At 41.3% G+C, this 27,730-nt stretch overlaps 1 protein-coding gene across 3 annotated transcripts in view; it reads right to left on the bottom strand.

Annotated features, from left to right (window-relative positions):
- Positions 1 to 27,730, bottom strand: part of LOC122794469 (DNA polymerase nu-like) — a 1,147,210-nt gene that overhangs the window by 223,791 nt on the left and 895,689 nt on the right. For all 3 annotated transcript variants that reach the window (XM_044062886.1, XM_044062887.1, XM_044062889.1), the window contains one exon: positions 20,800 to 20,867. In XM_044062886.1, the coding sequence (XP_043918821.1) occupies positions 20,800 to 20,867 (68 nt within the window). The remainder of the gene's footprint in view (positions 1 to 20,799; positions 20,868 to 27,730) is intronic.

The following is a 27,730-nucleotide window of genomic DNA, read 5'->3' as shown; positions in this document are numbered from 1 at the left end:
AACCTGTGGGACAGAGTCCGCAGCTACTAAATACCTGGGTGGCCCTCATGGAAGGATATTCTGGAGCACCGCGGAACCAAAGGATGCTCTCCTTCGAGAAATCAAATCCAATTTATAGTGAGAAATAAAGGTATGAGATGAGGACCAAGTAGCTGCAGAACAAATATCATCCAATGAGACTTTCGACCAAAAAGCCGCAGAAGTTGCCATGGACCTAGGCAAGTGAGCTTTCACCTTACCCGGAAGAGATAAACCTTTATCCTTGTAGATCTGAAGGATACACAAGGAGATCCACCTAGCAATGGTAACCTTAGAGATAGGTTTACCTAAAATAGGTTTAGAAAAGGACACAAACAATTGATCAGATTTGCGAAAGGTTCTAGTCCTGTGTAAATAGAATTGTAACTGTCTATGAGCATCCAACAAGTGTAGCCTGTGTTCCATTTTGCTAGTAAAATTTGGGAAGAAAACAGGTAAACTGATGGTTTGATTGATGTTAACCTGTGATGCTACTTTTGGGAGAAAGGAAGGATTGGTGCGAAGGGAAACCCTGTCTTTATAGAAAATCATGTATGGAACCTTGACAGACAACGCTCGCAGTTCTGAAACCCTCTTAGCGGAGGTGATAGCCACTAGAAACGCTGTTTTCCAAGACAAAAACTTAAGATCTGTGGATGCTGCAGGTTCAAATGGCGGAGCGACCAATGCTTGAAGAACCATAGTAAGGTCCCATGGAGGAATAGGATCTTTGACTGGAGGACTTAAGAGGAAGGTACCTTTGATAACAATTTTGCACAATCTGGAAGAGGCTAAGGAAGCAGAATTCTTGCCCACATGAAAATAAGAAATGGCAGCTAGTTGAACCTTGACTGTAGAAGAGCTAGCCCCTTGTTGAAAAATATATGCTGGAAAATTCAGAATAGCTGAAACGTGAGCCATGAAAGGATCTAAACTCCTTTGAGAAGACCAAAACAAAATTGTTTCCACTTGCTATGATAAACCTTCCTGGTGGGAAACTTATGAGCTGTCACCAGAATAGACCTGACTGAAGAAGACAATCCAGGAGTCCTAGCAATTAAGGGAACTGGAGCAGCCAAACCGTGAGCTTCAAACTGTCCAGACTTGGATGAGGGACCCTCGAGGGGTGTGAAATGAGATCCTGAATGGGATCCAAGATCCAAGGAGGAGCTAGAAGATGAGACCAAAGGAAGGGAAGCCATACCTGGTGAGGTCAAAATGGGGCAATGAGGATCACTTTGCTCCCCAGTCAGCAAGCCTAGTGTAGAAACCTTGGGATAAGAGGTACAAGGAGGATAAGCATACAGAAGACCAGGAGGCAAAGCATGGACTAGAGCATCTCTGGGGGACTCCCCAAGCTGGGGGTTCAAAGCGAAGAACTCGCTCACTTCGCATTGGAAGGAGATGCAAAGAGATCGCAGCAAGGCCGACCCCACTCTAGAAAGATCTGCTCCGCTACTGAAGGCTTCAGAGACCACTCGTAAGGCATCAGAATAGTCCGACTTAATCTGTCCACTAGATTGTTGGACCATCCTGGAATATGCGTTGCTATCAGAAAACGACCGGTGGAGATCGCCCATTTCCAAACTCTCATAGCCTCGTGACAAAGGGGGTAAGATCTGGTCCCTCCCTGTTTGTTGATATACCAGACCACTGACATGTTGTCTGATTGGATTGCAATGGTTCCCAGAGGTAGAAGGGCATGAAGGGCCTGCGACACCAAAAGGACCTCCCTCATCTCCAGACCGTTTATATGCAAACTGGTCCTGATAGGGGACCACAGGCCTTGGACTGTCCTTCCCGAACAATACCCCCCACCCAAGTTGAGAGACATCTGTGGTCACTATTACTTGTAAAGGAGCTGGAACAAACGGTCTTCCCTTTAGAATTTCCAGAGAATGCATCCACCAAAGAAGGGACGACCTGCAGACTTGGCTGAGGCGTACTGGATGCGACAAACGAAGATCCAACAGGGACCATTGCACCACTAGAGTCCACTGTAGTACTCGCATATGTAATTGAGCACACAGAAGAAGCGTTATGGTCGCAGTCATGGAACCTAGGGCCCTCAAAACCGATTCTGCTGAGGGAAGGTGAGAAAGGTAGATGAGGGCAACATGCATCCTTAGGTTTCGAACTTTCCCCATAGTCAGGAAGATTTTTGTCTGTAGCGTGTCTATCCGTGCCCCTATGTTATCTATCACCTGGACAGGATTCAGAAGGGATTTGGTTGTGTTGATTGTAATCCCTAAGTGGAGTGCAAGCTTTAGGAAATAATCCCTGGTCTGACAAAGTAGACACTTGGTGGGAGCAGCAAGGAGCCAATCGTCCATGTAAGGGTAGACCTGAATCCCCTGAGGCCTCAGGTTAGCCAATACTACTGCCATCCCTTTGGTGAACACCCTGGGGGCTGTGGTGAGACCAAAGGGTAGGGCTCGGAACTGGTAATAATTGGCTCCTAGCCAGAAGCGGAGGAGCCTCCTGGAGCTTCTGTGCATCTTTATGTGATAGTAGGCATCCTGGAGGTCAAATGCTCTCTTGCAGATACGGTATGATGGACTCTAAAGTGACCATCCGGAACTTTTCTTTGGCAACTTACAGGTTCAGAATAGATAGATCCAGAATGGGCCTTAAGTCCCCTATTTTCTTTGGCACCAAAAAGAACTTGGAGTAGATGCTCGATCCGGACAGATCTGAGGGGACAGGTTCGATGGCTCGTTTCTCTAGCAGCTTGGAGACTTCTAGTGCTGCTGCCTCCCTTTGCGCGAGTGGTACGTTCAGGAGGTGTTTGCAAGTTTTGGGAGGAATCACAAACAAGATTGAGTATCCCCTGGAAATTATCTGAAGCATCCAATGGTCTGATGATATGGACTCCCATGCCATCAGGTGCAACGACAGATGACCCCCAACTGCCTGCAGAGCAGAGCAGTTGGGCAACCCCTCAGGGTTGCTGCGCAGCCTGTTCGAGAAAGGTTCTCGAGACCTAAAATTCCTCAGACCCCCTCTGCCACTGGGATGGCATCTATCCTATTCCCCTCTGCCTCTAGGGGAAGAAAAGACCTGAGTGTCCTGGGAATACTGAGACTTCTGGAACCACATCTTCTTTTCCCCTCGCTGATTCCGGGAAAAGGATCTTTGAGGGTTCAAGAAGCGGATTCCGACAATAGACAATGTCTTCCCATTTTTCTCACTCTGGACCAAGGTGTCTCAGACGGTCTTACCAAAAAGGTTCGAACCGTCATAAGGGGCATTCACAAAGGACGACTTGAAGGGTTCCATGAACTGACATAATCTGAACCAGGAGTTGCGCCTCATGGACATGTCAGACCCAGCTGCCCTAGCCACTCCTTCAGTAGCATGTGAAAGTAGTTGCATGGACGTGTTTGAAACCACTGTCAAAGTAGCCATCCTTGCGGAGAATGTGGCTCTGTCCTCCTGCGACATGTACTTTGGGGGAGTCTCAGCCAGTTCCTTAACTAGGTTGCGCTGTAGTCTAGTAACGTGGACCAGATACTTCAGTGCCCTGACAGAGAAGGTCGCTGACGCATAAACCCGCTTCCCTAGGCAGTCCATCATCCTAGACTCACGGTTGGGAGAATGAACCGAGGAACTCTCCTGGGCTAGTTCTTTTTTGGTGGCAGCTGCTACCACCATAGCGTCTACAGGGGACCCTTTATTCCATGCTGGTCTGTCTGTGGGGGGGGGCTCATAATTTTGTCTGGGCATTTGGGAATTGGTTCCACAGTGTCCGGCTCCTTTCAAGCCCGTGAGGTGACCAAATCCACCAAGGGATCTGTGAGAGGGGACACCCAGGAAGTAGACGGGCCCGTGCCGAAAGCCTCCAGGAACACGGATTCATCCGAGGAAGGTTTGGGGGTGGACCAACCTCCCCGCTGGCATAAGATTTGCATGATGTCTCCAAAGGAGACATCCTCAGGAGGTGATCTGGGGGGAACTTTCCCCGTCATCCAAATCCATGTCCTCAGTGAGGGACTCGGGGGAGTCCAAGTGCCTCCTCTTGCACGTATGCTTGCTAGGTGCATCTCCGGTGGGGTTCTCTGGAGGGAACTTGCAAGCCACTTGTTCCTCAGGGGGAATCACCTGGGGCTCCTTGAGCACGGGCTGTCCCTCAGGTAAAATGATGGGATTCTCACACAAAGAAGAGGGAGTCGGGGCAGAGTCCGAAGATATAATCAGGGGCCTCAATCCAGTGGAGAGAACCCTTTCTACTACGTTGAACGCTGAGGGAGGATGAGCTTCCTGGGACACCAGTAAAGGAGCCGCTCTCCCTGGATCTGACGTGAGAATCGGAGTCGGGCCCAAAGTAGATGGAGCTCCAAGGGGTGAACTTGACCCGACAACGTCGGAGCTGATGGAAAAAGTTCCACTACCTCGGATCCGACACCCAGGCTCCAGCTCCGAGAGCCACTCGGATCTGAACCAGTCAGATCCGACATGCTCCAGGCAGCTGTCGGCGTCGAGGAGACAGGTGCCATCGGTGCCAACCCCTTGACTAAGGCCATCCTCGGATCCATCTACTCTGAAACCAGGGTCGGATCAAAGAAGGAGATATTGGAGTGAAGAAGTAAAGCAAGCCCCCCCCCCTCCAGAGGGAGAGGAGGCTGGCAAGACTCCCATCTGAATTTGTGTGCGAATGAACAACCGCATCATTTTATCCATGTCGACTTCAGAGAGGCTGCGGGTGGACCACGACGAAGCCACGGATTCCAACCTGGCGGGTAGAGGAACTGTGGCTCTAGATGGTGGTTGCGGCTCCTCCGGCTCCAAAGAAAATCTGAGAGATCGCAGCCGAGGGGAGTCACAGTGCCTAGACTGACTCTTGGCGGGAGTTCCTGATGGAGCTGAAAGGTCAAGGGACCTCTTTCTTTTCTCTGAACAGTGCTCTCTCTCCTTCTCTCTGCCTTTTATATGCTCTGCTTGCACAGGCTTAGAAGTGGGAGGGTGAGTTCCAGCCTGGGAGGGGGGAGAAGGAAGGACAAGAGAAGAAGGAGAGGTGGCCACAGCAACCGCTGTGACCGAAGCAGAAGAGGAGGTGGCTGCCTCCGTAGAAGGTAGCAGGCCTTTCAAGGCTAACTTGGCCGGTCTATCATTGAGGGCGCGTGGGTTAAAACCTGCGCAAATAGCACAATCAGTGTTCAAATGGGCTGCACCCAAACACATCACGCAAAGAGTGCGGCCATCAGTGGGTGAGAATTTGTGGCCACACTCAGTGCACCTCTTAAACACTGGCTTTGGATCTGCCATGTCCCAACACAAAGAAAGACTTTGCGACAATCTCTAAACAAGTTATTGAAAACAAGTTTTCTACAACACACGCCACTCAGAAAGCACACAGAAAATTGAGGGGGGGAGGGGAAGACAACTATGTGCTAAACTATCTAACTACCTAAAACTTAATAAAAAAGCCAAAACTCGATGCACCAGCAAGGGGAGGAAGAGAGGTAACCTACACTGACAAGAATACACACTCAAAAAACACTGATAATACCAAAAACCCAACTCACAACTCGGAGCTCAGAATCACGATGCTTATGACTAGCCATGGCAAATGAAATCTGGGCTCGAGGGTAGTGGTAGTGTATTATGGGTAAGGGGAGGAGCTTGGAGCTCGGAGCATATGCTAGTGAAATTACCAGCTCAGATCCGATACTGATCCAGTATCCACAGTTTGAAGATCAAATGAAGTAAACTACTTCAGATCAGATCTATTACCACCTGTAACATGATGTTCTATAACAATATAATAACAGCTATGAATGTAAACTTGTGCTGTGATGTAATTTATATAGATTTAACTTCAATATTTGACAGGGTCATACATAAAACACTGATCCATAACTTAGTACAACTAGGTACTGATGTACTCTTGATAAGATGGATAGCTGCATGGCTTACAGATAGGACATAGCAAGTATCATACAGCAACTGGAGAGGTGAAATCCTTGGTTACAGTCAGGGTGTCCCACAGGGCTCTGTCCTAGGCCCTTACCTGTTCAGACTGTATCTTTCAGACATAACTTTTTCATCTGAGGTGTTCTAAAGTCTACATGCTGACAATATAAAATTGGGTAAACTGATTGTATGTGTTACAGATAAGGCATGTCTGCAAAATAACTTGACTAATTTGACCATTTGGGCACAGGAGAATAATATGATGATAAATATATCAAAAACTAAGCATATGAGATTTGGGAGACATAAAACTGAAAGGTGAACATTTAATACAGCACACAGTGATTAAAACTGTAGACTCATTTAAGGACCTGATATATGGGTTGATTCAGCTATGAGTTTTTCTAATCATGTCAACCAAATGGTTAATGATAGTTATAGAGCTATAGGTTGCAAAAAAAAGATCTATAAAGTCTAGGAAATCAAAAATAATGAAGTCATTGTTTGTTAGCTATATTAAACCCAAACTTGAGAATAGACTAACAATATGGAAACGCTATACGAAAACAAGCATGAGTAAACTGGAAAGAGTACAGCAGAAATATACCAAGGGCATGGATGTGAAAATTTAAGTTATTATGAAAGACTAAAATATCTGAACTTGTACAGTGACTCTTACAGATATCTAAGAGGAGATCTTATTCAGGTATATAGGGCATTTAGAGACAACTACCTCTGGGAATGTTTGGGGTTATCAAAAAGTACTACAGAATCATCAGCCAAACTATGTAGAAGATTCTATAGGAATGAGAAGTGTACTAACTTGTTCTCTGACAGAGTAACCTATGTATGAAACAGACTACCAAATTACATTAAAGAAAGTACTAGTTTAGATATTTTTAAGAACAGCCTGGGCACTTATTATGGGAACAAGTGTTTTGGTATATTGGCAAGCCAGAAGGGCATTAATGCCCGTGCTTGAAATATTTGTATGCATGTATTTATGTATTGTTTGAAAGGGAAGGTGCTTGAGCTCTGGAAAAGCTCAAAAGTGGAAAAGTTGCTAGCAAGGATTCACAATGAGGGAGGATAACCCTTCAATTGAGACAGATGGAGAGGATAATGTAGAATCCATGGATATATGCCATCAGCTACAGCATTATTGTTATTAGTTATGGAATCCATGACTTTGTGTAAGACTTTGAGAGATATTTTTTAACTGGAATGTGGTGAAAAATGATCCTACTTATGGATTCTGAGTGGTAGTGGTGACGGGATATTTTTTATTTTGAGGTGAAATGTTTAGCCAGAGAATCAGGTAAAATGGCTGGACAGTTGGCATTAGTTTTAGAATGGCCAACGTTTTGTTAATTTCTTTTATTTCCAAACATCTTTTGGCTTTGAAAGGCATGTTCCATAAGTCTGCTTTGGCTCTGTTTTCAGCATTTCTTGCTTTATTTTTCAATTGTCTGTGATTATTGCGGTCCATACAGAAGTTAGATTTCTTCTATTTGGTCCACACCTTGTTGAAAATGCAGGTCTTTGTTAAACCAAGGTTGTTTAGTTTAATCTAGGTAGTGGGTTATTGTAGGAAAATACGTATTTTATAATAGGAGCAGGATATTGGTTAAAAAGTTTGCTTATTATCCATATTATTATTAATATGGTAGTATTTTTTATGTACACTAGAGGGCATCATCAGATTTTATATATATATAAGGGATATATGAATGCCATGTATTTTTTCACTTTTTCAAGTTTGGTTGCTGAAGAAGGCTTTTGCCGAAACCGGTATAACCATACTGGTCAATTTTTGACCTTTTGGTCATGGAATAAAAGTGTTTTGAAACAGGCTACAGGAGATGTTGGGTGCTGGCTTTCTTTTTTTGTTTTGTTGGACATATTATATAGCCGTGCACAAACCATTCGTGTTCCAACAGGATTAAGAACAAGGTTGCAGCCTATGGTTGCTGAACCAGATGACTGCTGGTTGGTTTCTTCCGTTTCCTGCTGATGGTTTGTCTGGTGTGGCCATTCTCCGTTTGAAGGAGTGTGTGGTTCATGGCGCTCTCGTTTATTTGTTTGGATGTGAGAACAAGAATTATTGCAAGATTGGGAGGCTTTTTGTGAATTGGGAAATTACATTTTCGTCATTTTTGTCGTTTTTTTTCATCAAGCAGCTTAGCGGACATCATATTTCCAATTCGCCTACGAGAGGTACTTGGGCTGAGATGTTTAGCAGAACTTTTCCAACAGTCTGTTTTTTACTTTAGTTTGTTCCTTGGGACATTGTTTACAGTTTGGTTATGGTGAGTGGACTCGGACATTCGAAATGGAACTATTATATTTTTTCTGTATTATGGTTCGGGACATTGACATTTGACATTCTTTAGCATTCATCAAGCTTCAGTTTTGAACTGAGTGGCCCAGATGATAGCAACAGTGCTATTTGTAACTTTTGAGTGACCAAATTCTTGTTGTTCAACTCTAGGACTCCTTTTGCTGGCGTTTTTTTTCCAAAAAGCTGGATTGCACTATCGGAAGGTGTTTGGGACATATAATATTGTTTTATATATGTTATTAGATAATGTTGTGATTGTGCACTTAAATACAGGTTTTGTTAATTTTTTGGAGGGCATTTTTGATTTGGTGGTATAGGTTGCGGGCTTTTTTATAATAGTTCTGAGGCCTACTATTCTAGACTCAAAAGGTTTAACATCAGCCCTCAAGAGTTACTACAAGTTTGCATGTTTGACCATTTGTATTAATCATTAGGGTTAACACATCTTGGGTTGTTTGTATACTGTTATTCCAAGGTATTCTGGCATATTTAAATGAAAGTCAGAGTAATGTACAAGTTTGGTCTTTATATTATGTACCAGTAATTGGACACTAGTATGTGATATGCTTAGAACTTTTTGGACCTGTATATGCCAATGTCAACAATAATTTTTCCTTTTGTTTAATATTAGCTGCTTTAAAATATTAGGGATTGAGTTCACATATAGGGGATTTCTATCATCTGTTTGTTGCCTATATTGGTATGTGGTTGTAAGCTCCATAACAGATGAAGTGTTAAAGTCAAGCAGTTTCACTTCCCATAACTCTCCACATGTATATAATGTCTTATTTTTTGCTAACTGTAATACTAGTTGGGTTATTTATTTAGCCCAATGTAGTTGTCGGGCATTTTATGTGGGACAAACGTCCCAACCCTTTAAAATAAGGGTTGGGGAACATCTAAGTGACATTAAAAACGAGAAAGGTTCGAGTTCGTTATTCAAACATATGCTCAAACATCCAACGGGGTCCTTTAGTTTTATGGTTATTGACCATATTAGGTTTAGGAACAAAGAGGCTCATATACTACATGAAATGTTAACAAATAAAGAGAAAATGTGGATTATTAAATTGGGGGCCCTATTTCCACCTGGGTTGAATGACCAATTTTGAAATTATTTCACAAAAAATTGTATATTTACAGTGACAAAAAGTGTTCTTTTTCTTGCTTAATCATGTTTGCAACATGAAAATAACTGTTTATATTCACATTATCCATATTATTATTAATATGGTAGTATTTTTTATGTACACTAGAGGGCGTCATCAGATTATATATAAAGGATATATGAATGCCATGTATTTTTTCACTTTTTCAAGTTTGGTTGCTGAAGAAGGCTTTTGCCAAAACCGGTATAACCACACTGGTCAATTTTTGACCTTTTGGTCATGGAATAAAAGTGTTTTGAAACAGGCTACAGGAGATGTTGGGTGCTGGCTTTCTTTTTTTGTTTTGTTAAAAAGTTTGCTTGACAGTTGTGAAACCAGTTGGTATTGTTTAGTTCATTACTGATACTAATGATGCCATCCAGTTTTCTAGTGTATACTCCTTTCAGTGTGGTTTGCGGTCTTAGATTTTTTTAAAGATCCATGAGAAGGTAGCAGGGCAGTAGTCACTGAGACTGGGAGTAGTGAATGTTGTTCTGGATTTTGGATTTTGGGTTATGTTAATTGAAGGCATGGAAGCATGTCTTTTAATTTTGTTAATAGAATGAAGGTCTTGGGGAACTGGATGAGAGAAAAATTGGAATTAAAAATGTTAAAAATGAATGGAGATATACCTTAAATAGAAAAAGACAGTGAAAATGAAAAAAATGGATGTAGTTATTTTGTGCATTTTGTGGAAAATGTCAGGGGAAATATGATTTTTGTTTTACATAGCAGTAAATGAAGTAATTACAACACAAATTCATTAATTTTTTCATTATTTGTATCACTTTGATTAAGAGATTAAAAACTTTATATGAAAATGTTTACATGAGGATAAGTTTGATAGCAATGTTAAACAAATTTAATAAGAAGTGGGTTTAAGCACAGAATAAGTTTCTGCTCTAGTTCAAACATCCAAAGTCTGTGTTTTCTTTTAACAAATAAATATTTCTCCACCGCCAGCTTGGTAGATATGGGCATCCTGTGAAAATGAAGGAATTGTCTCATGTTCACTGATAACCAACTAATCCCCAGAGAAATTAATACAGTATGTGAGAAGTGTAATTACCCAATATAATTGGAGGCAAGACTCTCAAACAAAACCTATCAAAATAAAAATCAGATTGTCAAAAACATAAGCATTTTATTTTTATTTGTTTATCAGTGTAGAGCACTGATCTCCATAGACTTTTTTCAGATTCAGACTGGGAGTTGTGTCTGGTTAAGTGAGTTGCTCAGTCACACAGGCAGTAGAGGTGGAAGGAATCAAACCTTGCACCTCTGGATCATAGGAAAAACTCATTAGGAGCTCCTTAATCCTCTAAGCCAACTGCCAGACTATAACCAACACACTTAATTCTACCCAACACATAGACCAACATGAGACACTTAAAAGCATCCTTTCTAAACTCCAAAGCCCTCCTAGATATTCATCCTACAAAAAGAATCCTAAGCAACCTCAACAGCACTCCACTAAAACAACACCCAACACAACACATACAACCAAACCCTTTATAGCCTCAGGTACCCCATAAGGCAAGCCAACACATTATTTTAATCATATGAAAATGCATTGTGAGACATACATATGTCCTGCTCACCATGCTGAGTAAGGAGAAAATCATGGTCAGATGTCTATCAGGGGCCTGTAGCTACCAAATCACCCACACACTCATGTCATTAGACCACAGGTTCCAGTATGACTCACTCATAATCCATGTGGATGTAAATGACCTAAGGCATATCTCCTTGGAGTATATGAAGAGAGACTTTATGGAGCTTTCAGACTATATATCCCAGGCTGGTATATGCCTAACATCAGCAACATTCTGCCTTCAACAATGATGATGCCATGATATGAATAAAGATGACTGACTTCAAGAATATAGTCAACAGTCCACGTTACTTTGCCAAGGATGATCTGCACCTGTCCCCTCTAGGCTTTTTGAATATTGGCTAAAACACTGTCCTCCTCCCCCATAGTTCCTTTTTTAGGCAATGCAAACTGACAAACCTTCAGACATAGCAAAACCAACCCAAGGGAATGTAAAGGTGTTACTACTCAATGTCAAGAGCCTAAAACAAAAGTTATGTACTTGACATAATGATGCACATGTGTTGTCTGTTTTCATCATTTCTCAACCTTTAGGTTTCGGATATGACCTCAGATCTAACTCAGGTCACTTCTCAGATTTTGGATCTGTAGCTCAACCTTCTCTCCTTACCCATAATCCTCTCATACGCCCCAGATTACCTCAGATCAAGCTTGCCCCTTTGATATTAACATATAAAAAGGAAACAATTCTATAAATGTACATAAATATGACAGGAAAGGTGTATGGAGCTAATAATATCTTGTTTCAGAGAAAGGGGTTAGAAGAAGGGTAAGTTGAAGAAGGATGAAAACAGACAACACAGATGTATCGTTATGGTGAGTACATAACTTTTGTATTGATGTTGTCTTTTTCATCCCTTCCTCAACCTTTGGGACAGAGTCCCCTGCTAGTATCAATTCAGGCTGGTCTCATGGAAGGATATTCTCAAGTACAGCAGAATGAAATTCTGTCCTGTTCCTCAAAAGTATGTCCAACTTGTAATAAGCTATGAAGATACGACCATTGGACTAAGTAGCAGCAGCACAAATGTCATCTATAGAAGTTCTGGATAAAAAGGTAGAAGAAGTGGAAACTGACCTCATGGAATGAGCCCATGGTGGTCTTGGTAAAGACAAACCCTTTTGTTTTATAAACATAAGAAATACATGCAGTAAGCCATCACACTAATGCAACTTTAGACGCATATTGTTCCAATTTAGCTTTTGAACATGAAATACACAATTGATCTGATTTCCAGAAAGCTTTTGTTCTGTGTTGATAAAATCTCAGCTGTCTGTGTGCATCCAATAAAGGCAGCATATCCCCTTTATTGGAAAATTTTAGAAAGAACATTGGTAAATTAATAGACTTGTTAAGGATGAATTCAGAAGTTACCCTTGGAAGACAGGAGGGGTTGGTGTAAACAGAAACCCTGTCTTTATGAAAAATGATATAAAGAGGCTGGGAAGATAAAGCCTAACATTCCAAAACTCTTCTAGCAGATGTAATGGCAACTAGAAAAATGATTTTCTAGGACAAATATTTTAGATCAGCCTTTGCTGTGGGTTGAAAGGGAGACCGAGTTAAGGCCTGGAAAAGAATTGACAGACCTGCGAAACATCTGTTGCGTAGATCTACCGGGATATATGTTGTCTGCATATCAGTGCAGTTCGAAAGGAAGATGTCATGGGATATTTATTCTTACACCAGTGGACTGCTAGAGTCCATTGCAGTACTCTAATGTAGCATTTCACTAAGGGTAGAAGGGTTATGGAGGCCACCATTGACCCCAAAAGCTGAATGACCATCCTGGCTGATGGCGACTGAACAGATAATAGAATTTTCACTTGAAGCTGTAATATGGACAGTCGAGAAGGAGGAAGCTGAGGTACTTGAGAAACTGTATGCAGACGAACCCCTGTGAACTCCAGAGTTGGGTAGGAAGGAGGTGAGACTTGTCGTAGTTGACTGTGATGTCTAGGTGTAGACATAAATGGAGCAGGTAGTCCCTGGTGCATGTCAGTAGATGCCTATTGAGAGCTGTGAGGAGCAAATCATCGAGATATGGAAAGTCTCGGAATCCCAATTATCTCAGGTGAGCTGCAACCACCGTCATACATTTGCTGTGATGAGACCAAAGGGCAGGGCTCTGAAATGGAAGTGACTAGTGTAAAGTATGAAGGAAAATGTAAGTGTATTTGGAGGTATGAGTATGTGACAAAATGCATGAACCTGAAATGTACTGTACATAGAGGCGTGGCAGTCGGCACATAGTGGAAAAGTACTAAGAAGAGAGACTGTTTGAAAGTAGTAAACATGTCCATATATGGAAATGCATCTGATTTTCTTTTTCTGCCCAGAGATGTGATTACATTATGTTACTTTAGAGCTACAGGGAATGCTCCTATTGGTTAATCATGCTTCCAGTATTCTCATTTGTTCAGTGTTACTTTTCTAATGAGTCAGCATTAACAGCCTATATAAGCTACAGTCTTTGTTTGTTCTGGGAGTCACCCTGGTAGTTTCCAGAGGCTCCTGCACATGTGTAATAAAAGTTGCTGAACGAGAGGAAGTCTTTTGTCTTTTATTTTACAATTTGGTGCCGTTTACTCGGATCTGATCTGGCAGTGCTGTGGTCACTCAAGGCTAGTGAATGTGCTGATTTATGGGCCCATGACAAAATTTTGTCTTTTCTTGCAGTATCTCCACCACTGCCTTGTTTGAACGAAGAAAAAGAAAACTCTGCAAAACGATTATGTGGCGCCTTAAATATATTTTATTACGTTTTCCTCTCTTTCAGTCTAAAGGTAAGTGGCATGATGTTCTTTTTTTTTTGTGTATGAGTCTGATGTATGATTGAGGGATTAATCGAAAAATTCTGGCAACATAAGTGTGCATGTATGAGTGTGGGATATTACGGTGTTGACCATCGTTTTCTTTTCTGTCAAACAGCTTAAATAAAACTGATCATTACTGATCATGGGAGCAAGTGTGGGAAGTTTAAAGGAGCCAGAAAAAGGTTATATGTATTTTTGGATACAGGACAGTTGTTTGTATTTGTCTCAGTGGGTCTCCCTCACAAAAGATGATGGTAAACTCGCTTTCCCCGAACAGAGACTTTTAATAGAGATATTTCGTCAAATTTACAAACCAAGTTAAAAAATAAAGGGAAAAAAGTCCCGGGGTTGTGCTGGGCAGCGTTCAATGATTGGATGTCTGAGGCAAAAGATAGGGAAAATTATTCTATTATTTCTAGTTTAAAGAATAATCAAGAAATATTTAAATGCCAATTAAGGGGCTTAGCCTATATGGCAAAAAAATTAGATGTCGTCAATGGTAAGCCTCTGTAAGACCCCCCCTATTAAAGGCCTTTATCCAGTGGCAGTATTATCTAAGTTGCAAGTCGCCGAATCCTCTGAGGATGATAATGTATGCTTCCCTCTTCCACCTAATGCCCCACTTGCCTATAACAAGGGACCACTTGTTGTTCCACCACAGCAAGAGGCCCCACCGGCGCAATACCAAGAAGCACACCCAACTCAGCAAAGGCCGGATAATCAACTGGTACGCCACCAACCTGATGCACAACAGCAGGTCCCGGACTCTACGTCACAACAGCATGGGGCTTCTTGGGGGCCCCAATTATGGGAAAGAAAGAAAGAAAAAGGAGACAAAGTGGGAAAGACCACCCATCAAATGTATTTTAGACCTAAGTCTAGATACCGAAAGGGCGGGGGACGTTACCGTTCCTACCGCCTAAGTCCTTCTGGCCAGTTTCCAATAATCATCGATGGTGAGGACGGTTATTTTGGCCCAGATAAATTTAACCCTGACGCCACCCCCTCTTTCTCTTCGGAGGATGACGTTCATTTGATGCCACTCAGAGAAATTCCCAACCCAGCCCATAGCCATGATAATCAGGCTCCCACTACTATAATTGTGCCCCGGGCATGGTCTGCAGTAGACTTTCAAGATATCACAAATTCATTACCGCCGATTCGCAGTAACCCAGCGAAATTCCAAAGAGTACTTGCAGGTCATGTAAACCTCCAAAATCCTACGATTGAAGAAGTTCGGGCCATACTTTAGTATGCAGTCCCTCCCGATTTGTTTAAAAGAATATGGGATCATGCAAACGTTCCCACTCCCATCCCCAAGCATGGTACGCAAGGGGACAATGGGTTTGAAACAGTCCGATAACGCCTAATACACTGTTATTGTCCCACCGACTCCTACCTGGTCAAAAATCAAAGCTGTAGTGCAAAAAGAAGATGGGCCCATTGAAGACTTTCTTAACAGGCTTACAGAAGCCTTCGAGGTGTATTCCGGTTACCCAGAGCCTACAGAAGGCCCAGCCGCTAGCAGTTTGTCTGCTGCCTTTGTTGATGGTCTCAAACTTATGCTTAGAGATAAACTGAAGGAGGTTTGTCTTAATTGGCCCAGCCTTGGCCTGCATGGACTGGTCACGCAAACCCAATACCTGTCGGATCATTTAACCCAGCAGCAAAAGGAACTGCAAAACAAACTTTTAAATGCTCAAATTCACATGTTCACCGCTTTTGGGCAGAGAGGGAGGGGCAGGAGAGGAAACTCCCAAGGAAGAGGTAGAGGCAACCCAAATCATAATCAAGGTCATTCTAGTAATCAACAACCTCAGCAGTTGACGCAAAAGCAGCAATCTGAGTGCTATAACTGTGGCCAAACAGGCCATTGGAGAAAGAACTGCCCGTACCTTGCTCCGATGCCACCGCCTCCCGCCCAAAATAATCCATTTACATCAGGGGCATCACAGCAGGCCAATCCTTTTTCACAGGAGTGGAACTTGGCCTGGACCCCACCCAATTGGTCTGAAGGCCATAGTCAGCCTCAAGCTCAATAGGGATCCCCTGAACAGTCCCAACAGCAATTGTTTCCTTTGCTTCCGGTAGATCAAGCCGGACCATACGTCACATTGACCCTCAAAAATGGTAGACACCCCTTTTTAATAGATACCGGAGCTACCAAATCCATGATGAACTCATCCACCGCAGTAGGTATTGTCCTTACAAACAAATCTACTAAAGGGGTAGGAGTCTCTGGAGACCCTATAAAATATCAAGAAACCGTACCAACTCCGGTTATCTTGGGTCCCCTACAGGGGGAACATGCTTTCCTTGTAGGACCATCAGCACTACTAAACCTTTGGGTCTATATGAAAACACCGAACGTTCAAAATTTCGAGTGTTCTAATATCGACCCATTTTCAGCGAACGCTGAAAATATCGAAGAAACAGAAAACCGAATTTTGTCCTAGGGAAAGAATTCGGTTGTCCGTTTCTGTTGCTTCGGTATTCTCAGCGCTGTGGTGGAAAGTTACGGGTCAGGTTCAGGTAAGTGTGCGATCGTGTGGATGTGAGGGTTAGGTGAGTTAGGGTTAGGGCGTGGGTCAGGTAAGTGTGTGATTGTGTGGACGTGAGGGTTCGGGGTAGGTGAGTTAGGGTTAGGGCATGGGTGAGGTGACTGTGCGATAGTGACGGACCTTAGGGTTAAGGTTTGGGTTAAGGTAAGTGGATATTTAGTGGTGTATGTATAGTTTAGTATAGGGTTAGATGTAAGAGTTTAGGTGTATGTGTGCGGATTGCTGTTTGCTTGGTGTGCTTGTGTTGTGTGTATGTGTTTTGGAACAGCAAATTTCTTCCCTAGGAAAAAAATTGCTGTTCTGAATGTTCGATGTTTTCAATTTTTGATTCATAGGATTCGATATTAGAACACTCGAAATTTTGAATATTCGGTGTTCTAATATAGACCCAAACCTTTTAAGCAGAGATTTGCTCTGTAAAATGGGGGATGTCATTTTTTGTACAGAAGATGGTGTCTTTTTGCAGGTGCCCCCAAGTAGTCACAATGAAGCCCTCAGCCTTCTTAGTGACTTGGTACCTTTACAACTCCTGACAACTCCAGATCCATTGATGGTAAAGCATTTAGACTCACTACCTGCCTCTTTGTGGACAACCCATGACAACGATGTTGGCTTACTAACATCCACCACTCCTGTTTGGATAACTTTAAAACTCGGCACTCAGTTACCTTCTGTGCCTCAATATCCGCTCTCTAAATAGACAGAACAAGGTATTCAGCCAGTAATATCCTCCCTAACAGAGCAATCTATAATCGTCCCTACAGTAAGCCCATGCAACACACCAATTCTCCTGGTAAAGAAACCGGGTAAGCAGACCTACCGTTTTGTGCAAGACCTCAGGCAAATCAATAAGGCCATTTTACCGGCCTTCCCAATGGTACCTAACCCTGCCACTATTCTTAGCTGTATTCCCCCAGCTGCTGAGTACTTCACAGTAATGGATATTTCTTCTGCTTTCTTCTCTGTACCAGTCCATGTAGATAGCCAATATCTGTTTGCCTTCATGTATAAGGGGAAACAGTACACTTAGACAAGATTACCACAGGGGTACGTTGAGTCCCCCACACTTTTCTCCAGAGAAATGTTCCGACAATTACAAGACCTTGCATTACCCACCACTTCAGTCTTGGTTCAGTATGTTGACGACATACTCATTGCCTCTGTAACCAAGCAAGCTTGCCTAGATGACTCATTACTGGTATTTCTGTTTCTGGCTCAGTGAGGATTCAAAGTTAATAAGGCCAAGTTGCAACTTTGCCAGCCCGAGGTTCAGTACTTGGGTCACATTATTTCGGCCAGCTTTTGCCGTGTCCTACCCTCATGCATTCAAGCTATTCAACGTGCCCCTAGACCCACCATCCAACGTCAATTGCGAGGATTCCTAGGATTAGCAGGATATTGTAGACAGTGGGTTCCCAATTTCTCTGAACTTTCACAGCCACTCTTACCTTTGTTAAAAAAGGACATAACTGATCCTCTGCCCTGGTCTGATGAACATGAGGCCACATTTCAAGCTATTAAATCTGCTCTGATGAACCCGCCTGCTCTGGGTCTACCCGATTACAACAAACCATTCTTTCTATTTTGTTCAGAACAAAACAAGTTTGCACAAGGCCTCCTGGCACAACCTCGATTAGACCCAATAGTGGCAGGATATCCTCCCTGCCTGAGGGCAGTGGCAGCAGTAGCGTTGTTAATAGAAATGGCAGGACCCTTAACATTGGGGTATCAAACCGTACTAGCAGTACCACACGCTGTGCAAGCCCTCCTTTTAAAAACCACATCTGATATCTATTGTGGCAAAAGAGATCTGAGATAATCTGGAGCTTGGGAGGTGGGTAAGGGAAGGAGCTTCAGCTGCAGATCCAAAATCTGAGAAGTGGCCAAAGCTGGATCTGAGGTTGCATCTGAAATTCAAAGGTTGAGGAACAGAAAAAAAGACAATATCTGATCAAGAAATTCCAAACACTTCAAGCTCTCCTCACCCTGTTGAATGTGGACATTTGTGCAGTTACTGGGACATGGTTTAAGGCCTCAGGCAGCATCACAGCAGTACAGGGCTACAATGTCTTCCACACATTCAGGCCAGCTACTGCACAGGCAGGGATGAAAGGGGGATGCGTCTCAATCTATATCAACAACAAACTCACCTCAAAACTAGTCAAAAAGGACAATGAGCTTGAGCTTCTCCATGTTCAAATTTAAAAAGCCAAAGTCTCATATCATATCCTTGCAAGCTACAGATCACCCTCCATGATCAAAGAACCCATAACTTATACTTGGACTTACTGGAGGCCCTCACCATTCAACCAATATCATGTTCTTGAGCAAATTCAACTACCCTGTTATAAACTGGGATGCTTACATGACCCCAAACTTACAGGCCCACTGATTCCTGGTCTTTGTAACCACAAACACCTTGGACCAGATAGTTCATACACCCACTACAGGTGCAAACATACCTGAGCTGGTACTCACATACTTGTCCTGGTACTCAAAAACATGGGAGAACACTGTACCCCACCTTGTGCAGTGTCCTCTCTGGTAAGGTCAGACCATAGAGCTGTCTCCTTTGTAACAAAAATCAGTTCTATGACCCCAGATAAGCCTACAACATTTAAGAACTATTCTAAGGCAAATGTCCTACTATTAAGTGATAAACTATCAAAATTTTAAATCCACAAACTCTGTGAACTCAGCTGTCTATGTGGAATTCTTCACAGCAACCCTATACAAGCATGTCTATAAATTCTTACAGACAGCTATGCCTACGAGAAATAAACCCAGAATTAACTCAAAAAGCAAATCACTTTGGTGGAATACAAACAGGCTGTACAACAAAAGAAAAAAAATCATAGCCAAGATTATGGAAGTGCTACGCCCAGCATGATAAAAACACTTTCATCAATCTAAACAAACAACCAAGAGGCACATTAAGTCTACTAAAGCCAAATTTGAGGTAAGATAACCTCCCAGGCAAGGACGACTACAAGGCTTTATCTAGCTATGTTCTCAACTTCAATGCAGTACACAGTAGTGTGCGCAACGGCCACTTACACAGAGCTGGAAGACATAGCAAATCTGCTGCCTGACAAATTCAGCTCCAGTTTTACTCCCTCTTTCACAGCCATCTCTTTAGAAACCACTATCAAACAAACCCCCAACTATTTTTCCATCATAAATGTAATAAATAACCGGGAAGCAAGGATGCTGGTTCAGAAAATACCAACCCCCAGTTAAATGATACATGCATTTAAATAGTAAACTAAAATGTATACTATCAAGTAATGTTCTCCAGTCATTAATTCTTATGGGTTCTCCTTAAAAATATTCAAGGTGAGGAATGTACTATATGATCTAGTTTATGCATACATGGATATATATATATATATATGCATATCATTGCGGGATATCTGCTGAGCAGTACTTAGTGTAAGTAAAAGATTAATTGCATCTCATGCTATGTTACCCATGGATTTGTTTTATGTGAAATGTGCATTAGGGAAATATGTAACAATAAGAAACTTAATTTGAAATAGCTGGAGTAGTTATATTACTGTATTCTTTATTTTCCTCAGCATAACAGATACTGGCTTGCTGTAACTAATAATATCAGCTTATAATTATAAGAAAAGGATACAAAACAGCTTCCAGTTTATTTAGCGCTTTCGTCTCTGAAACTTCTGAGACTTCATCAGAATAAACCATAACCACATGCCTATGGTTATATAATACTATTAATCAAACAAGTAAACACATTTAAAGAAATCAGATATATTTTTTTAAAAACTTGAAGAAAAATGTATAGTTCCATAAAAAATATTTTCAGAAGGCAGAACCATATCTACCTAACCAAAGCCTTTGTTTTTAATATTGGTAAAATTGAAATGTTTTCATTAATGCCAGGTTCTACAGTCACATTTAATTCAAGTTGCCATTTGAGTTTGCTACGTTCTAATTGAAGCTCCCACCCCCCACCCCCACCCCCTTAGTAGTCTTCTGGATAACTTCCAAAATTCCAAATTTGAACTTATTTTTATGGAACTGTGTTTTTCTTCAAGTTTTTTAAAAAAAGTCTAATTTCTTTAAATGTGTTTAATTGTTTGATTAATAGTGTTATATAACCATAGGCATGTGGTTATGATTTATCCTGATGAAGTCTCTGAACTTTCAGAGACGAAAGCGCTACATAAACTGGAAGCTGTTTTGTATCCTGTTGGAAGTTTGGTGTTCCTTTTTGTTATACTATACAGCTGGACTGGCTTACAATTCTGGTGCAGCAACAGGTAGCTCAGTATTTATTCATTTGTTTTCAAGTCTGAGTGCCTTTTTTCACTTTTTGCTGCATATAATTATAAAAAATAATCAGTATCATGGAATACCAACCTGAAAATTCAACAATCTGTGAATCTTCTACTTCAAACAAGAGTTCATCATGAATCTGTGCAATCAGTCTAAACAAATGGATAAAACATAAAGTCATTTCCATTTCTGAAACAGTTTACATTAAGTGCAAGAAGGCATGTTTAAGACAAACGCAGGAAATAAGTGCCTTCTAACACAATTGAATATATTCTTGTTTATCTGTACTGTAATAACATAAAGAAAAGAAATGAAAAGCAGAATTACAGACATTAAGATTGAGATTAATTTTGTTCACACAGTGTCCCAAAGAGCTTACATTTATTAGATGAGAAGCAGATCTTGATCAAGGAACAGTCTACTTTTTATTATATTCTTAAAACTGCATTAAAACATCCTCTTGTGAATGTTTTTATGCTCAAAACCAGAAAAAATGTCCATAATACAATCTCACTACACCAAGTATCATCACAGCTTTCCTATTACAACCGCAAAACCGCAGTTGCGCGAATACAGAAACGTCGACACATATTGAGCGAACTGCAAAAACACTGAACGTCCTGAAGCGCGAAATTCGGTGTCGAATCGTCATAGCTGGCCCTTCTCCGGTATAGCTCCTTAAGGTAAGTGCGCAATAGTTACGGACCTTAGGGTTACGGTGCGGGTTAAGGTAAGTGCATACATAGTAATATATGTAAGCTTTAGTTTAGGGTTAGAAGTAGGGTTTTGTTAAGTGGATGTATGTGGATTATTTATTTTGTTTGGATATAGCTCCTTAACGTAGTTGTGCAATAGTTACGGACCTTAGGGTTAGGGTGCGAGTTAAGGTAAGTGCATGTATAGTAATATATGTAAGCTTTAGTTTAGGGTTAGAAGTAGGGTTTTGTTAAATGTATGTATGTGGATTATTTATTTTGTTTGGGTATGTAGTATGTAGCGGGTGGTGGGGTTGGCCAACTATGCCAATTCGACATTTTGAATTACGTGGATCAGGACGTTCAGTGTTTTCACGGTTCGCTCAATATGTCAACGTTTCCGTATTCGCGTATGTAAGGTTTTGCAGTTATAATATAGACCCATCATCACATCAAATTTGCTGGTCCCAGAAAAGAGCTTACAATGACTGTATTACTTTCTGTTATTTAATACTTTCAACTTTATGTAGCTGCTGAGACACATGGTACAGAATTGAGTTATTTGCAAACACATTACTACTGGTTACAAGAGTAAAAATAAATATGAGTCTGATCAATACAGCACTTCTGTCAATTCTGCATTGTACCACGTGGAAAGCACAGTTAAGTGATTTATATAAATATACCTAACTTTGTCTAAGGTTGTGTAATGTTGGAGAATGTTGTTTTAAGTATGGGGGACTCACTTTATCCAGGTCTGCCACTTGACCATGCAGGTATAACTACAGTTCTTAAGCTAGAAGTTATAAGCAAAAAACAGTAATTCTAATAATATGGCCTGACAATCCAAGAGCTCTAAGGAAGGACCACATCTTTTGCGAAGCGGCGAACAAGATCTGAGGGAACAGGGAGAGATGCATTGTGGGTAAGGGAGCTGCCCAACAGCTTCTTTGGTTGCCACGACCTTAGTAACAGCTAAGTCGGATCCGATGATCGGATCCGTAACACATTTGTGAGGAGGTGATAAGAAAAATTGAGAATATCAGATCTAAAGTTCTTAAAGCCAATACATGCAAGCAAGGTGTGTCTGCACAGTATATTATACAGCTTTTACTGAAGTACTCTTAGTTGTTTATTCAAACGAGTTGTTATTGTAGCAAAAATGCACTTATAATTCCTGATCATTCTGAGCTATATTCACAAGTTTACCTCATCTATGTTGCTACGTTCTAGGGCAGGAATCAACTGGAACTAGAAATAATCAATGGCTTCAAAAATGCTGCTGTCAAGATAGGCCCAATAAATAAATGTGACTGTACTATAATACTTCAGGGGTAGCAGAGAGTGGTAACAACTGCTTCACTGCCTTTTTACTGCAGAAACACAGTCAACTTAGATGATAATATATCAACTATCTATCTATCTATCTATCTATCTATCTATCTATCTATCTATCTATCTATCTATCTATCTCAGAGGTAAAAGTGGTTTTAGTAAAAGTCAGAAGTCTTACTACTAAAACAGGTAATTTAGGTAATGTATAAGTTTTTTTTCTCTACGTGAATGATATTGATATATGCACCACTTCTGAAACAAGGTTTCAAGAACCAAAATGAATTTCACAAATTCTAGGGTATAACACTTGTCACTGATACTGACCATACCTCTCAAATGTACAGATTTTCACAGAATGTCCAGATTTTTGCCTCATGTTTTTGGTATATTTTTCTTAAAATTGTGGTTTTCTGGCAAATTAGTGGCAAATCATTAAAGACTGAAGTTAGAAAATAATGAGAGACATTTGAGTTTCAGATTTTATACCATTCAGAAAATTCATACTAATGCAAAACCTGTTATTCTATCAACTTTCTAAGTTTGTAAGACAAATATTAAAAAATTGTCCCTTTTTTGGGCATTTGTCCCACTTTTATATATGGCTTTGTCCAGATTTCTTAATGTAAGAGGTTGAGAGGTATGATACTGACCCAGTGGAATTTATGACAGTGTCTCAATATTTTTTAAAGAAAAAATGTAAAACAGAAACTAAGAAAACAAATATATGCAGTACTGTATCTAGGGTGGAGCAAAGAAGGCAGCTGTTGTAGTTTCAAGCTGTTAGATGGCAAGATCAGTATATCAGAAGATTTCTCAAACGGAAGAGAGTGTAGTAATGGCAATTATTTAAACAGCCACATTTAGTATTGCTGCTGCTTAAATGAATACATTTAGTTGCTTGTTGTATATAAGCTCTTTGCTGCAGTTATTTATTTACTTATTTATTTTTGAATGGGGCCACACTCTGGGAATTGCCCAGAGTAATAACTGGACTAACTATGGCTCTGAATACATGACTATAACTTGCTCATACAATAGCATATGACAGTGGTAATGAATACAATATTATAGGCACCTACAAAACAACATCCAAGTTCCCTGTAGAAAATGTCCTGTCTAAAGTCCAACGTGTAAAGGCAATGAAAATACAATCCATATGGAAGATTTTAACTATCAAGATACTGACTGAGTAAACCACTCATCAACAAATAAATATATTCAAATATCAGTGAGCTATGTTAACCAAAACAACTTCGGAAAAACAATGTGAAATCACACTAAGGTGGCAATATCATTACATATCCTCTTGCCAAACATAGGATATTTCTACTCACCACCCTCAGCTACATCTTCACTTGTTAACACAGACCATGGCATCATCATTTCTCACGTGAGTTAAATCAGTCATAAACAAGCAATATTTTCAGGACTTTATCAATGGAAACTATGCAATAAATGAAATACTTATTAAAACAAAATGGAACACTGACCATAATGACCCAAGACAAATTTGGTCACGGTACTCTGAGTTTTTTATTGGTAACTTCTGCATTCTTGAAAATATATGTAAATACACTGATAAATTTAACAAAAATACTTTGATGGGAATCACAGAAATAATACAATACATAAGGAAAATTAGGTACTACTTGGCTTTCAAAAATTGCCTAATCATAAGAAAGTACAGTTTTGTACCTACCATAAATGTAGATGTTCGAGTGTTCACACTGCTGCAGTCATTACACTTGGGTTATCCTGCTGTCAGGCGGTCCCGCAGTCGGCCAGAGTTCCAAAGTCTTGGTCCGGCGTCAGCTGCTGTCACTTCTTCCCTGACATCAGTGCGCCAGGGGCATATAAGATGCATCCGACGCCATTTTCTTCAGTTTTTCTTGCCCCAGATGTCAGGTGCCCCCAAGTAGGTAGGCAATACATATTGCTAATAAAACATAAATATAAAATAAAAACAATACATTCAGTTAAAAGCAAATACACCACAAAGGTTGTATAGGATAGAAAGGTATAGATGAGTTCAGCTAGGACAGAGGGGATGGAGGGAGGATAACCTGGACTGCAGCAGTGTGAACACTCGGACATCTACATTTATGGTAGGTACAAAACTGTACTATGTTCATCGTGTTACACTGCTGCAGTCATTACACTTGGGTAGAATCCCAAAGCTGAGGTTGGGTGGCTGGTCTATAAAGAGTTAGGATTGGCTATGAGGCCCTGCAGAACTGCAGTGGCAAATCCTGCTCTGGATTTAGAATAAAGAGGCAAGTGGTAATGCTTGGTAAAGGTGTGCACTGAACTCCAAGTTGCAGCCTCCAAAATTTCCTTGGTTGGTACTCCTCTGAGAAAGGCTGTTGAAGTGGCTGTTGCTCTGGTAGAATGTGGCCTAATGTTATTAGGGACAGATTTCCCATGCTGTGTGTAGCAGTAACGAATACAGTGACCTATCCGTTTGGAGATAGTCTGCTTTGAAATAGCCTTGCCTTGTGATCCTGCAGCATATGCTACAAACAGTTGCTCAGTTTTCCTGAAAGATTTTGTTTTGTCCAAGTAGAAGCGTAGCTGCCTGTGTATGTCCAAAGAGTGCAGAAGTTTCTCCCCTTTATTCTTGGGGTTTGGATAAAAAGTTGGCAAATGGATGGTTTGGTTAAGAGCCACACTAGATACCACCTTTGGCATAAAGGTAGGGTTTGTCCTTAAAGAAACCCTGCCCTGATGAAAAATTATAAAAGGTTCCATTGCCATTAATGCCTGTAGCTCTGAGACTCTTTGTGCTGATGTTACTGCCAGGAGCAGAGCTGTTTTCCATGATAAAAATTTTAGAATGGCTGTATTGGCTGGCTCAAAAGGTGGCAGGGTCAGCTTTTCCAAAACAAAATTGAGGTCCCACGTTAGTGTTGGTGCTCTCCAGGGCGGTCTTATGTTTTTAGCCCCTCTGAGGTACTGCTTTAGCAAGGGATGAGAGAATAAAGGAGGATCTGTGTTGTAATGTGCTGAAATGGCAGAGGCTTGGATTTTAATTGATGAGAAGGATAGGCCTTTGTCCAGCATCTCAGTTAAGTATTGCAAAATCTGAGGAATGTTTGGGACAAGAGGGTCAAGGCTTTGAGCCTGGTTCCAGGCGCAGAATCTCTTCCATTTTTCTGAGTAAGATTTCCTGGTGCTAGGCCTCCTGACCTCCAAAATGACATCCATAACAGCTTTAGAGAGAGGTTTTGCCTGTTTGACTAATGAATCTGCTATGCAGCCAGGTTTAGGGTTTTGAGCTGACCGTGCAGGATCTGATTGTTTTGTTGAGTCAGAAGGTGTGGAAATTGAGGCAAAATCCATGGTGGGCCTTGAGCTAATTTCTTTAAGATTGGGTACCAGTGTTGCCGTGGCCAGTCTGGAGCAATCAGGATTATCTGTGTTTTTCTTGTCTGGCTTTTAGGAGTACCTTCGAAAGGAGAGGCACTGGTGGGAAGGCATAAACTTTTATGCTTTTCCAGCTGAATGAGAGAGCATCCACTTTCCATGCTTGTGTGTGATAAGTCCTTGTGCAGAATTTTTGTAGTTGGCAATTCAGTGGGGAGGCAAAAAGATCTATGTCTGGGCATCCCCATTTTTGTGTTACCATGCTGAAGATTTGTGGATTCAGTTTCCATTCGTGAGGGTCCATGATATTTCTGCTTAGATCGTCTGCCAGAGTATTTTTCTTTCCTGGCAGGAATTGTGCTTGCAGATTAACTTGATAAGTTAGAGCTGTTTTCCACAAGGTCATGGCTTGTCTGCATAGGGGGTAAGAATGAGTGCCCCCTTGCTTGTTTATGTACCACATTACTGTGGTGTTGTCTGTCTTTAATAATAAATGTCCTGGATGCAGAAGGTCCTTGAAAGCTGTTAGGGCATTTTGAACAGCCAACATCTCTTTTTGATTGATGTGAAGATGCATTTGGTTTGTGGTCCACTTGCCCTGAATACATTTTCCTGCCATGTGTGCTCCCCAGGCATAGTCAGAAGCATCTTTTGTTAGAGTCTGCCTGGCTGTGGGTAGAGTGAAAGGCTGACCCTTGTTGAGGTGACATGCCTGTGCCCACCATCGAAACTCCTGTTGTAGGCAGGGAATTATTGGTATTACTGCTTCTAAGCTGTGAGAGTGCTGAGTCCAAACACTTTTTAGGTACCATTGTAATTTCCTCATATGCAGTCTGGCATATGGAATTAGTAGTATGCAGGATGCCATGAATCCCAGGGCCTGCAGAATTTTTCTTGCAGGGAGATGGGACTTTTTTGCCATTAGTTGAAAATATTGAGTCAGTTGTCCTTGTTTGTCTGGTGTGAGATAAGCCATCTGGGCAGTTGTATTTAAACTGGCACCCAGGAATATTATCTATTGTGATGGCACTAGTTTTGACTTCTTTTCATTTACTGTGTACCCTAGGGAAATTAGCAACCTTTTTACAAACGCCAGATGCCTTAGAAGAATGTCCTTTGTCTCTGCTTGAATGAGGCAGTCGTCCAGGTATGGAATTTGAATTCCTTTTTGTCTGCAAAATGCAATTACTGGTGCCAGGCACTTTGTAAAGACCCTGGGCGCAGTAGACAAGCCAAAGGGCAGTGCAGAGAATTGGTAGTGCATTGTACCAGCTTTGAATCTGAGGTATCTTCTGCAATTTTGTCTGATAGGGACATGCAGGTATGCCTCTTTGAGGTCCAGAGTAACAAGCCAAGCCTTCGTGCCCAGCATGGGAAGAAGCTGCTGTAGTGTCAACATTTTGAATTTCGGAACATCCAGGATATTATTTAGAGTTGAAAGGTCTAGTATGGGTCTCCAGGCTTTGTCCTTTCTGGGGACCAGGAAGAATTTTGAGTAAAATCCTTGTCCTTGTTCCTGCTGTGGTACTTTTTCAATAGCTCTCATGTCCATGAGGGCTGATATTTGTTTTTGAGCCTCTGCCCATTGATTTTGTGACAGGTTTGGCATTCCTTTTAGCCTT

This window comes from Protopterus annectens, chromosome 2.part1 (genome assembly GCF_019279795.1).
Source record: "Protopterus annectens isolate FY-2018-M chromosome 2.part1, PAN1.0, whole genome shotgun sequence".
NCBI classification, from domain to species: domain Eukaryota; kingdom Metazoa; phylum Chordata; order Ceratodontiformes; family Protopteridae; genus Protopterus; species Protopterus annectens.
This window is presented reverse-complemented; position numbering and strand designations above follow the sequence as displayed.